This window comes from Pseudorca crassidens, chromosome 8 (genome assembly GCF_039906515.1).
Source record: "Pseudorca crassidens isolate mPseCra1 chromosome 8, mPseCra1.hap1, whole genome shotgun sequence".
NCBI classification, from domain to species: domain Eukaryota; kingdom Metazoa; phylum Chordata; class Mammalia; order Artiodactyla; family Delphinidae; genus Pseudorca; species Pseudorca crassidens.
Window position 1 is genome coordinate 31016495 of NC_090303.1, and position 14796 is coordinate 31031290.

General features: G+C 39.6%; 1 protein-coding gene across 2 annotated transcripts in view; it reads right to left on the reverse strand.

The window, feature by feature from the left end:
- Positions 1–14796, reverse strand: part of ELAPOR2 (endosome-lysosome associated apoptosis and autophagy regulator family member 2) — a 189222-nt gene that overhangs the window by 44970 nt on the left and 129456 nt on the right. For both annotated transcript variants that reach the window (XM_067746099.1, XM_067746100.1), the window contains exons 9-10: positions 5020–5200; positions 3217–3345 (exon numbers count right to left, since the gene is read on the reverse strand). In XM_067746099.1, the coding sequence (XP_067602200.1) occupies positions 3217–3345; positions 5020–5200 (310 nt within the window). The remainder of the gene's footprint in view (positions 1–3216; positions 3346–5019; positions 5201–14796) is intronic.

Genomic DNA, 14796 nt, shown 5'->3' on the forward strand with positions numbered 1-14796 from the left:
TTTACCACTGCGCCACCAGGGAAGCCCCACAATTTCTATTTTAAGATTTATTTTTGTTTTAGAAATCATATTTATATTTATCATAAAATTTTGAAAGCTACAGAAAAATCTGAAGATGAAAACCAAAATTATTTATAAACTCATCACTCAGAAAAAACTACTGTTAACATTCTGAGGTGTTTCTTTTCACTATCTTTTTGATGCATACATGTTTTTACATAACTGAGATCTTCTTGTTGATAACATTTTGTTTCATAGTTTTATGAATTAACATTATTGCATAAGCATTTTTATGTATAAAGTCTTCACCAACATGCTAAATAACTAAATTAATAGTTTATCGTGTAGACAGATGTAATTAATTCCCATAATTTACTAAATCACTCATACTACAGGACTTACCTCCTATTGACCATACATTCAATGTAACCATTTGGACTGTTTTATCTTTTAGTGAGCAGAAGTGACACTATAATGAAGATATTTTGGGTAAAGCTTTTCTGTATTTTTCTAGAAAAGAACCCCAGTAAAAGAACTACTGGGTCAAATAAATATACTTTTAAACAAATATTTTGTGCTGTTATCCTCATTTTGAAAGCAATGTGTATACATGAGGAATATTTATTAAACAGAGTAAACTAAATGAAAAAAATGAAGTAATTCAGACTTCTCAGAAACCTCCCACCCCCAAGTGATAGACTGAACATTTCAGTGTGTTTCTTTTCTCTCTTTTTCTAGTGCATAATTTTCTTAAAAATATACTTTAGGTTTTATTTATAATTTACTGTATTTTCTGTTTTTCATTTAGCATTACCTTCTCACTTTTCTAATAATCATTATGTCAAAAATACTTCCCCATTAAAAATCCTTTCTATATCTAGTGTTGAAGAGCTAACAATATGTTGTATGGTTATATCATCATTTTATTTAATCATACCATTGTTGAAAACTTTGTTTTCTCATATTTTTGACTCTCATAAATAACACTAAAATTAACATATTTGTGCATAATTTCTTTCTTTACACCACATTGTTTCCTTGGTATAAATTCCCAGAAGTGGAATTATTGAGGTGGAGGATGGGACCATTCAAAATGCTTGAAACGCTGCCAAATCGTTTTCCATCTGCTGTCATTTTTAATGATTACATAACGTTTCATCCAATTAGTACAGCATAACTCTTGTAAACATTATCATATTGCTGGAATTTAGCTTATTTCCATTTTTGGTATTATAGGTAATGCTCAATGAAAGCTTCATGAATAAACACTAATTTGTTTACAACTCTGAATTCCTCTTGGGCAAAATTCCAGTACAGGAAGATGTACTTCTACACACCTGTTCCACAAGTGTCGTAAATTCAGATTGACAAGACAAAAGAACCTCAAAGTATTGCAAGTCACACAGTCAAGTTGGTCAGAGCCCATCCACTTTAATTCCATGATGGAGTAACGACTTCATGAGACAGGCCGCCCTGGGCCTCTCGCTTTGACCCCCATTATTTTGAGCACTGCTTTTCCCGAGGTTGGTGACTGTACCACCAGTCACAAAAATATACATCACCTTCTACCTCTGTATTTTTCACATCACTGTCTGCTCTTTCAATATCACATACTAAATACTGCAGAGATGTATAATTTTTAAATTAATAATTGAACATTTCTGAAAATCAGAAAAAATTTAAATTACAGCCTCTAGTGAATGAGTAAGCAAGTGGCTAAATCAAATACTGTCATGAGAGTTAGACTAAGAGTAACTTCTTTAAAAGACTAAATAAAAGTTTCAGATAATCTTCACTAATAAGTGAATACACACACATGCACACAATGTATCAATTGATACATTGATACAAATGTATCAATGCTTTCAATACATTCCCATTCTTATTTTTCCTATGTCTTAAACTTCCTCAACTTAGAGTTCAACCAAAGGATCTTTTTGGAACATAAACCCTTATAGTCGGGTAATTACTGCTGTGTTATTCTTTTCTTCTCCCTTAGGATAAATTCCCAGAAGCAGGATTATGAGTTGATAAAGAGTACTATTCCATAACGTTCATTATGTATAAAGGCTTTTTTTCACGCATCTGTTTAACCAGAATTATTCAAGGACCTACGATTTGTCAACCTGAGTACTCATGTGTACATCTCACTTCCTACATCCCAAGCCTGTTTATTTCAGATAGGTGCTGATTTAAAACAGATGTGATTAGAAAGCTTTTTTTTCTTTTGTTACAATGATCTAAAATACAGTATTGAGAAAAAGTGAACTGATAAAAAAAAAATGCCAATGAGCTTATAAAAGTAAAGGGCACATTTCAGTGTAAAACCCTAGTATCTATAACACCTATTTCTAGTGTCAAGTTTAAAAACACATACATAAGGCTTCCCTGGTGGCGCAGTGGTTGAGAGTCCGCCTGCCAATGCAGGGGACACAGGTTTGTGCCCCGGTCTGGGAAGATCCCACATGCTGCGGAGCGGCTAGGCCCGTGAGCCATGGCCGCTGAGCCTGCGCGTCCGGAGCCTGTGCTCCGCAATGGGAGAGGCCACAACAGTGAGAGGCCCGCGTACCGCAAAAAACAAAACAAAACAAAAAAAACCCCACATACATAGATATTGTCATTCATTTGACCAACAAATATTGCAGAGTAACTAAGTGGTAGGTTCACCATGCACTTAAAATGTAAGAACAAATAAAATTCAGCAACCGTCCTACAGAACTCTGCCATATTTCCAAGTTTTCAGTAAGTGAGGTTCATATACATTTGTAAACACGATCATAGACTTCATAGGCCAGGGGAGTTACGATGATGTAACCCCTCCTCACGGCTCAGTGCTGAGCCAGAAAACCAATCCAGGCAGAAATGCTTTCATACAGTGTTATATATACACTATGACTCTTCCAACTGGCAAACAACACAAATTTCATTGCCTCCCTTGGTGATCTATTCTGGTATTTATAACAACCGTAAATGGTGATCCACAACATCTACTTGAAAACTGACTCCAAAAAAATGCAAAATAGTTTATATTCTTAGAGGGCAGTCATGTGGCTATGACATCATATTTACTATTTTTATGTGAGGTCTGGGAAGACAGGCAAGTAGCCAAATGCTAAGATTGAAGTTCCTCATAGCCATATTTAGTGTGTTTTTACACAGGTGAGTCCAAGAGTCTCTATCACCAAAATACACTGAGAAGGCTGATTCTGAACTTACCATTCATTCCGTCACACTTTGAATTCCCGACATTGAAGCAGGAGGTTTTCATGTTGCCAGGAAGGACATTCCACCATTTATATTCAAACCCAAGTGCAGGCTCTGTTCCTGCTGGACATGGTCTACATTCTACAGGAGACAAATGGGGCAGAGAATTACAATTAAATCACATCCTGATAACTTCCTCTTCCTCTGCTCCAAGCACTACTAAACTTTAACTAGCAGAGAGGCAAGTGGAAAGGAGAGATAGTAAACCACCAATTCCCTTAAGAATTAACAACTTTTTCAAGAGCAGTCTAGAAAGAAAAATAATTCTGGATAGAGTAGGCACATATATACTTGATTAACATGAAAAAGGAAAAGAACACAAAATCTTTTAAGATAATTTTTCCTTGCATTTCTGGGAATAACTGCTAATACTGAAATTACCTTCCATAAGAAGGGTGATTCTGAAATAAGTTCACTTACATGTGATCTTAGAATCAGTTTCCTCTAACTCATAAATAAGGAAATATTCTACCCTTCCTACTAGTTACTAAACTTAACAGACTATTACACCATTTAATTATGGACTGATTACTTGAAATTCAAAATATTGGCTATACTTAAAAGTGATGATGGGAGCTGAGGGGGTGTGGAAAGAGTTAGATTTATAAATAAACCTAACTTAAATTAACATCTATGACACTAAATAACAGGGTCTATTACAATCATTTTCTTATCTAGCCAAGACACTTGGCATTATCACAACAGTAAAAGAAGGGGACAGAGAGAGAAAATGTTCATTGAGCAAGCATTTCCTGGTACCAAAGTACTGGAGGAGACATTTTTATATAACCTGCTCAGTGATGACGAGCTAGATATTATTGTCTGCAATTTTACAAATGAGAAAATTGAATTCAAATTAGTGGCTAAATCACGCTATTGGTAGCCTGCAGCAAGTGGATTTGAACCCAAGTCAATTCAACTCTCGAGTCCTTTTCATGCTCTCAGAGGCTCTGGACATTAAGTATACAGCACAGCTATATTCAAGTAAGACACCTGCCACAAAAATGCACTGTGATCTTTATCTAGTAAAACTGAAACAAATTCCGTAACCACTTTATTATTGTTTGGTAAGTACTAAATTCTTCCCAAACGTACACTATGAAACAATCTACTTAGGAACTATTTTAATTGCTATCTGATCAAAATAATCAATTTTTGCTATTATTATAGCACAAAATGTGATTATTCCAGTTGAAATAAAAGTATTTTATGTTTGTATCAATATATGTGTGCACACACACTGGAGAAGGAGCGCTTATCCATAATCACTTAAACTGGTGGAATTTTCTTATAAATAACCAAAGCATCATCCCATTAAGAGGTTGTGTGTTACACAAAATGCCATTAAAAACTATCCTTACGCTATGTTGAATAAGCTACTGCAGTCTCACAATTCCCTTATATTTCTTAACTCTTCTTCAGTCTGTGAGATAAGAAAATTATGTGTTTTAAAAATTTTCCGGGGCTTCCCTGGTGGCGCAATGGTTGAGAGTCCTGCCGATGCAGGGTTCGTGCTCCGGTCCGGGAAGATCCCACATGCCACGGAGCGGCTGGGCCCGTGAGCCATGGCCGCTGAGCCTGCGTGTCCGGAGCCTGTGCTCCGCAACTGGAGAGGCCACAGCAGTGAGAGGCCCGCGTACCGCAAAAAAAAAAAAAAAAAAAAATTCCATAAAAACAATTCGGGACAATGTCAATGTAGTCCAACAAGTTTATTTCACTCAAGGTCCAACTCTTGAACCAGCTGATATCACGTACCCTTTGTTCCATCCGAAAACGTTCCAGGAGGGCAGGGATGGCAAGAAGAAGATCCATTGTTATAAAATCCAGGGTTGCAAGGTGGACAATCCTTCTTCTCTCCAGAAGGGGGCAACCTAATAGCATCTGTGAGATCCTCCCGGCAGATTTTGGGCTCTATCCACTTGTACATTATCTGTGTCTAGAGAGAGAAAAAAAAAAAAAAAGGCTTGCAAGTCATATAACATGCTTTATTTGCTTTAAACTTCCAATAACAAACATGTTAAATTGACATGGTAAAGATTAGGTAAAGTCCAAACAGTGATAGAATAGAAGGGCCAGCTGAAGAGAATCTAAAACTTTAGTAACAAAATGAGACAAAAAGAAAAAAACACTTCGGTGGGGAAATGACCATTACCTCCAAATGTTTTTACACTAAGCTGCAGGAGGCCTTACGTCATACACAGCATGGCCTCATCATGACATTCCTCTCTAAAATACACAGAACATGCTTGCAGCCCTCACTCTTCTAACCACTGTTCACTTTATTCCCTGACTGCCCTAAGTTTCTATGCAGACTCCCTTTCTCACGCTGAGACCCCCACTACTCTCTTCCTTTCCCCTATCTACAACACACATCATCATGCTTTGCACACAGTGATCACAAAACAAAATGGTCGTTTTTTTAAAAGAATATCTCTAGCTTCACATTGCAATCCCGTTATTTCATAAACACTGGTAGATGTTCTCGGAGTCTTTTCCAATAACCTGATGTTGGACTACAAGAGCTGTAGCTAAAATATTTCCTCCTGAGGCTTCTAGGCCCTGTCACCTGTGCTCCAAACCACAGGATTAAGATCACATCTACCTTCACGGAGGGTAGTCTTTTCAACTTTTCCTCTCTCTCACACATGCACACCCCCCAAAACAAAACAAGATACAACTAAGTAGCTACAACTCAGCCAAACCCAGAAAACTGTGATTATAAAATCATTGTCTTTTGGAACCAGAAACATTAAGTGGGTTAGCCATTGCAAAACCAAATTTATATGCACGGTGAAAAACATAAAAGGCATTCTAAATGCAAAGAGAAAAATCAACTCTTTCATAACTTAATATCGTTTTTAAAAAGAGACAAAGGGTTCCCTCGTTAGACATACGGTCGGCTGAAAGTACTGCTTCTCCTTCACAACAGCTTCTGCAATCATACGTCTAATATTGAAGCAGGAGACCCAAAATTAAAGGCAATTCTCTATAGTTATTTCCAGTTAAGAAGAAGTCATCTATAGCGAGCCCTTACGGCCACTCGATTTCATTCTCAAATATTCCCTTATGGAAGAATAGGTTACCTTATCTAATGAAGGTTACTTAAGAACACGGTTTAAAAAGTATAAGTCTCAACAGAAGTATAAACAACATTTTTTTTCTTTTCACAACTCTCTCTCTCTCTGCATTTATGGCCTACATCATGATACAGCTTAACCAGCCACTTCCCCCATCTGCCTCGCTCACCATCTGCCAAATGATGGCTATTCGTGCTGGAGTTTCCTAAACAGCTGAAAAAAGTAAACAGATCCTGTATCCAACGGGGGCTCTCAATTCCTCTGAGAAAGGCAATGTAAAACGCAGAGAACGTAAGCAAATGAAACCTCATTACCTTTGGGGGACTGTCGTTTATAAGTTCTGGCTTCACCAGCATAGAAAACAAATTTCCAAGGCTAGGCAATTCACAAATTTGCTGATTTATTTTGACGTTAATTAAAATCTCAATGAGTTATGTGAGAGCTACTGCATTGCTGGGAAAAGTTGGCTCCCACGTGGGAGGGGGTGTGGTGCTGAGGCTGAGCATCAACGGCTCACCCTGGGGGCACCATGCAATCTTCCCCAGCACTTCAGGAGCTCGATTCTATTATGCACGAGTTTATAAATGAGGGAACTTTGGATAAGACCTCTTATACCTGCCCAGAAGTCAAACGCAGCTAGTAATTGTAAAGAAGCGCCAGCCAGGGAGAGTAAAACTACTCTCAGTGAGGGTAAAAATAATAAGGTATGCAAGTACATTTTTGACAGATTGGCTAACCACACGATTTTCAATCCAAGCACAGTACATGTTTAAAAATTAGGAAATATGCACCACCTTTAAACATTTAAACGTTGAAAAGTCAAATGTCAAATGCTCTACAGTGAAAGTTTTCTTTGCAGAGCCTCTCGCTTCCCATGGCAGATTGATTCTGTGCCTCTCTTTCTAATGGGGCAGATGCTTTCAAGTCTGGCTGACTGGGGAAAGATAACAATTAATATTAATGATCTTTAGCACCAGATGGCTCACCGTGCAGGTGAAAAACCAACCATCAAGTCATTCTTTGGCAAGTTGCGATAAAATTATGAAATGCTTTATGAAACCAAAACCCTAATAGAGCAAAACTGAGCAGACCGCCGTTAAGATTACAGAAGAGCTACAGCTTCCAGGTATATTTAAAATATATAAGCATGAGTAAAATATGTTTTAAAGAAATGCATTGGGGGTATCGATGGGAAGCTGGTTTTCACTTAAAAATAAAATTCAAAACTGGGGAGACTGAAGTTTAGACAAATTTTGAGACTGGGTTTGTCCACGGTTGCCAGCTTCCTTCCTTCGAAAGTTGCTGCACAAACGCACTAAGGCTTTGTAGACTGGCTGAGCTCATCTAAGCTACATTACATGTTGTTTCAAAGGGTTTACTGATTGTCACTCCGACCTAACAGCCCTGTGCATCATGATGTTCTAACTCAGATATTCCCGGTCAGGCAGGCTATCACTTGTCTCTCTGCCTCTCCCAAACCTCAGTCCTCTCCGGCTGCAAATCACCGGGCACTCATCATTTGTCTCTCTTGTTATTACCATCCCATTCTGCCGAGTTGTGTCTGACCCCGGCTTCAAAGCCAGGCTCAACATCACATCTGTCCTAAGCACATCCTCAGCCCACCCTTCTACGTAGCGGCATTCACTTGGATTCCTTTTCTATGAAGCCTCTGCTGTTTTCTGTTTTCCCCTTTTCTAAATGCTTAAAAGTCTGGGTCCTCTTCTTCCATTATGTGGAAGACACCATGGGGATTTAACATTGTACTGGGAAAAAAAAAAAAAACAAAACACAATGCACCGGAGGTTCTATCTGGGGCTTTAGGCAAGAAACTGTTCTAAAATTAAATATAATAAAAAAACACTAAATTGACACTGTGAGTGGACGAGTTGTATGGTATGAGAATTACAACTCAATAAACCTTTCTTATAAGAAAAGCTTTTAAAGAAGACTGTCATGAAATTTTTATTTTAAATTCAGAAATCCCGGGGCTTCCTCGGTGGCGCGGTGATTAAGAATCCACCTGCCAATGCGGGGGACACGGGTTCGAGCCCTGGTCCAGGAAGATCCCACACGCTGCGGAGCAGCTAAGCCCATGCGCCACAACTACTGAGGCTGCGTTCTAGAGCCCATGCTCTGCAACAAGAGAAGCCACCACAATGAGAGGCCCGCGCACCACAACAAAGGGTAGCCCCCACTCGCCGCAACTAGAGAAAGCCCGCGCGTAGCAATGAAGAAGCAACACAGCCAAAAATAAACAGATAAATACAATTATAAAATAAAATAAATTCAGAAATCCCTAGTCACTGAGAAATGCCATGTTGTTTCCTATCATCCTAATTAAGAAACACAGGCTCCAAGTACACTCCACTTGCTTAAATCATATAGGAAGAGAGGCTGATCTAAAAGCCATACCCCTTTATACCCTATTTTTTTAATGTCCCCTCCATCTTACTTCTGCTTTATAACTCAGAAGGACTGTGTTACAGACATTGAGCACTTGGAATAATTTGTAATACTGAAGTTAATTAAAGGGCAAAGAAAGTACTACATAATCTGATACAAAAACACTAGCAAACCCTTTATGATCCAACAATTTCCTAGACTGAGAGATGAAGAAGTTCCATGGTCGGCTGTCTCCTCTCAAGAAGGCTTCCTTCTAAAACAACCTTCCCTACCAGGCACTACTCTAGCTTTGCCGGGAAGTTTCCAATTTAACAAAACATGCCGTTCCAGAAGTGGGCAACTGTGGTTGTCAGAACATCATTACATACAACTGCAATTTATCTTCTTTAAATTTGCCTGATAAACCAAATTTTGCCTTATGGGATAACAAAGAAAGGTCTATTTCTTTTTTTTCTAAGACTTCCCTTCAAATGCTTAAACTTACTATTTGGGAAATTCTTATTAGAAGAAGGCATTATACGAAGTTTAAATATTAATAAGACAAATTGTTTGCTCTGAAGGAGGTTACAGTTTAATAAGACAGATTCACAAACTGCTATAATATAAAAAGAAAAATATACAAAGAGCATACAGAAGCATCAGATTTGGAAACAGAGTTGGGTTAGAATTCTAGCCTTAAGACATAGCTATGAGTAGCTATGACCTTAGGGAAGTTACTTAACCTCATCAAGCCACAGCTTCCTTGTTTGCAATCTGGGTATTCTAATGTCTAATTACATAGCTGTTGAAAAAAAGAACTGGCGGCAATGTGTGAATACACACACACACACACACACACAGAAAGAGCAAGCATGCAGATAAATATGTAAAGGACAGCTGCTTCTGCTATTAATACTATCACTACTATTACTATTATTATTGTCATCATCATCATTTCCAAGAGAAACATGAAATGTCATGGTTATTCAAAGGAAAGAGATCAGATCTCTTTGGGACAACTAGGAAACACCAGCAAGATGATCATGATTCCTCCATCCGACGGTGTCTTTCTTCCAAGCGGAAAAAACATTCCCAGAAACTTCAACCATACTTCATATGAAATAGTTTAATATCCTGGCCTCTTTTCTCTAGCTTCTTCCCATTTTGTGAAAACTTCCCCAAGTCTCTACCAAGGACAGAACACAACGCTCTAAACGTGTTAATCGTACATTCACTCACCAGTTCTCTCATTCACTAATTTATTCAAAAGATGTTTCACTACCTTCTGCATTCCAGGTACTCTACTAGGCCTAGAGATTGTTTTTAATGATTAAGAACATGTCTCTGTCTACAGGAAGCAGAGACTCCAGTGAAGGGAACAGTCATCTTTACAAGTATCTGCAATAAAGTGATCTCATACCAAAACACTAGCAAACTATGATCACCATATCAAGAGAGGTATGTACAAAATTATGTGGGAATTCCCAGTATTTCAAGACAATCTTGCCAGAGCTACCTTATTCAAGAGTGGATGTGTTCTATGAACATGTACAGGATCACTCTCGTTTTAAAGTGGTAACAGACACCATCTCTCTCTCTTTAGGAATTGACTTGTGTGATGCTGAAAGGAACTGGGGTATGGTCTGGCCTCCCCAGCCACAGGGATTAGAAGGTGAACTAAGCTGCCCAACCAGAGGAGCTCACAGTACTGGACAGAATGGCTGGTCTGAGATGGGCTCGTGATTCAAGCAGGGCCAGAGTCTTTTCGGAAACTTCGGTCAGCCCTCCTATAAAACGCTGTGATGGTGACAGTGGTTTGGGTAGAGATGTCAGGGGGTATCTGGCACCAGAGCAAAGAACCTACCTGAGAAGGAAATCAAACTGAGCTCAGAATATCAGCGAGAAGAGCAAGAGAAAGTCTTGATAAAACTCTTTGCTCTGCAATGATTTCCCAGTCACATGAGTCAAGAGACTCCTGCCCTGCCTTCCCCCCACTCCAATTCTGAAAAGTAATTTTTAAGTTCATTAAATTTTCTAATCATCTCCAAGTACAGAAGCAAAAGTGACACCTTGCTTTGCCACCATTAAAAGGAAACATGTATCACATCCAAGGGTGGTAAGGGTAGGAGGGACCACTTTTTACCGTGAAATAAAACAGACCAAAAAAAGTTACTCTGTCTAGTTTTGGTACCCAAGATAAATAAAACCTTAAGCTTTTCTGTAAGTTGCTGACTCCTTTACAAAACTACCTTAACCCCCTGACTTTTACAGCAGTTATGAGACAACCTCTGTTGATATGATGAAAAAGAGAATTGTCAGGAGTTTGAGATTAACATACACACACTACTATATATATAAAATGGATAATCAACAAGGACAGACTGCATAACACAGGAAACTCTACACAATATTCTGTAATAACCTATATGGGAAAAGAATCTGAAAAAGATAGATAAATGTATATATATAACTGACTCACTTTGCTGTACAGGAGAAACTAACAGAACATTGTAAATCAACTATACTCCAATATGAACTAAAAATTAAGAAAAAAAAAAAAGGAATGCCTATTATATTCCCCTCAGGCCCTGGAAATCCGGGCTGGTTCACAGCTCTGGAGCCTCAGTAGCTTTGGTTCCCAAGGCTGGACTCTCATGGCGCTGAGGAAGCTGGGAAGGATGTGCCAGCAAAGGAGCTCCCCTTGGACCTGGAGTGCCTGGTCCCCTCTGGATGGGACCACAATCTCCAGATCCAGGCGAACCTTCCTACAGCTATGCCAAGCCTAGTGCAACCAAAAAACTGTGGACTGTCTGGGCTGGAAGAGCACTGAAAAGTCACCCGGTCCCCACGTCTCCTGATGCTGAGGTGCCCACCTCCAGCCTCCTTCCTTAGAGTCGCTGCCCCCACGGATGAAAGCAATCTCTGCACATTTTTTGCAGGGGTTGGGATTGGTCCGGGGGTTGTAGTGGAAGAGGGAAGATGTAAAGAAACACAAGCCCTTGGGTGTCTGTTCTACCACACTCCACTCTCCTTTACAACCCTGGAACAGGACTTTCACCAAGCCTCTGGTTACCCCAGTAACCCGAGTTTGGCATGAAGAAATGCTGCTACCTTGTGGCCGTTTCCCGTAACTACAACTTTAAAACCGGTGCTTACGGGCACTTGACATTCACAAGGCCTATGGAGTTCTAAATGATACCTGCCTTCGGGAGATCAGCTGGGTGCTTTGTGACCACCTAGAGGGGTGGGATAGGGAGGGTGGGAGGGAGGGAGACGCAAGAAGGAAGAGATATGGGAACATATGTATAACTGATTCACTTTGTTATAAAGCAGAAACTAACACACCATTGTAAAGCAATTATACTCCAATAAAAAAAAAATGATACCTGCTTTCAACAAACGTCCTGGGGTAGTACTCGAAAGAGAATTCGTAAAAGGGCAGACTTTCAAGAAGCCAACTTCAAAAGGTAAATTTCCCACACACTGATTCAAAAAAAAAAAAAGAAAGAAAGAAAGCAAGCACATGGAAAGATGCTCAGCATCGCTTAACAGTAGAGAAATGCAAATCAAAACAACAACGAGGTATTACTTGGCACCAATCTGAATGGCCATCACTAAAAAGTCTACGAACAAAAATTGCTGGAGGGATGTGGAGAAAAGGGAACCCTCCCACGCTGTTGGTGAGGCTGTAAATTGGTACAGCCACTATGGAGAGCACTATTGGAGCTTCCTTAAGAAACTAAAAATAGAGCCACCCTATAATCTGGCCGGCTCACTCCTGCGCCTCTCTATGGTGAAAGCCATAATTCGAAAACACACGTGCACTCCAACCTTCACTGCAGCACTATGTACAATAGCCGGGACCTGCAAGCAACCAAACTGTCCATGGACGGATGGATAAAGAAGACGTGGTACAGATACAGAAGGGAATGTTACTCCACCATGAAAACAAATGAAATAATGCCATTGGCAGCAACATGAATGCACCTGCAGATGACCATACTAAGAGAAGTAAGTCCGAGAGAGAAAGCCAAATATCATGATATCACTTACATGTGGAATCTTAATAAATGGTATAAATGAACCTATTTACAAAACAAATAGAGTCACAGATGCAGAAAACCAACTTATGGTTACCAAAGGGGAAAAGTGGCAGGGATAAATTGGGAGCTTGGGATTAACATACACAGGGTACTATATGTAAAATAGGTAACCAACAAGGCCCAACTGTGTAGAACAGGGAACTCTGCTCAGTATTCTATAATAACCTAAATGGGAAAAGAATTTGAAAAAGAATTGAGACATGTATATGTATAACTGAATCACCTTCCTGTACACCTGAAACACAAAATTTTCAATCAACTATATTCCAATATAAAATAAAATTGTTTTTTAAAAACCGCTTAAATGAAAACCCAATTTTCAATTTTTATATTCTTGGAAAGTTTTTCCCCTTTAAATATCTGCTGTATTTTTTAATTTTCTGAGCCGGGTCTTCTAAAGCCTGGATTCTCTTATAAATCTTTTTGGCAAGTTAATGTTTTCTCTTTTTTAAATACTTTTATATCTGAGACTTTCTTTGACACAAATAAATTTTGATTTTACTAATTTGAGCTCATTTTTCAAGCACAGAGATCTTCCTGACCCAGCTTTATAAATTTACTATTTGGTATACTTAACCCTCATGTCTTCATGCCAAGTTAAGGATTTCTCAATAATATGATGAAAATAAGTTATGTGAATTCATATTCTTCTTGGCATGAGTAGAAATACTTTGTTAAATTTATCTTCCCATGGCAAATATATAACAACTATACTGCTAACCCAGATCAACTATTCTCCTAGCTGCCATCCAATTATAAAATCAAACATTTTACATGTAGTTCTTGGGTTAGCCATATATCCAACTTAACCATATCACTGGGTCCATGGCTCTCTGTCTTACCCATAGAGAGAGCTTATCCACACGGAGGTCATCCATAGGGAGACGCTCCAGCAAGTATCTTGTTAATATTAAAAGATGCCCTCTCTTGAAGAATACTTGCCCATCATCATGGGTCAACAGTCTTTGGGGCTCAAATCTCAAGCACTGAATCTGTGCATGTGCTTGTATGTAACCATACGGGGGTACCTCATGCAACACAGGTAAAAAGTGGGCTCTACGCAACCTTTAGGAAACAAAATATATGTAAACTTTTCAAGCTAACTCACTACTGTGAAAGCATGCCTACTCTAGCACTAGCCTGTGGCACCCAGGGCAACTCCCTACTCATACCCTCACATTCTAGTCACACTCAGGCTCCCTCCCACGTCAGGTCTTCACCATCCTGCTTCCTCCTGCAGAAATGCTCTCCTCCCATGCCCTTGCCCAGGTTTTACACAGCTCTGAAGCCTTCCCTGATCTGATCAGAGGCCCCCCCAAAAAAACCTCAGATTTCCCTGCTGTAGCACTAATAACAATTGGAAATAATAATTCATTTTCTTTGACAGACTACCTCTTCCTCTAAAGTCTAGACCAGTAGTTCTCAAATTGCTGAGATCTTGGACGCGCAGAATCAGAATTACCTGGGAACTTCTTAGAAATGTACACTCTCAGGCCCTGCCCCCGATCTACTGAAACAGAAAATCTGAGACAGGAGCCTCCAGGTGTGTCTGATGCTCACTGAAACTGGACAACCACTGCTCTACCGTCTATGGAGACGTGCATCTTCTTCTTCTCCCTATCCTTACATGGCCCTGCTCTCATCACCCAGCAACTCTGTATATAACCAATGCTCCGTAAAGGTTCACTGAATAAATGCGTGAATGAGTAGGCATTTCACATTTTTCACAATGTAAATGAGAGTCCCTTAATCAGGATTAGAATGGTTCCAGTTACCAATTTAAATTTTCCTTAAAAATGTCTCGTAGGGCTTCCCTGGTGGCGCAGTGGTTGAGAGTCCGCCTGCCGATGCAGGGGACACGGGTTCACGCCCCGGTCCGGGAGGGTCCCACATGCCGCGGAGCGGCTGGGCCCGTGAGCCATGGCCGCTGAGCCTGCGCGTCCGGCGCCTGTGCTCCGCAACGGGAGAGG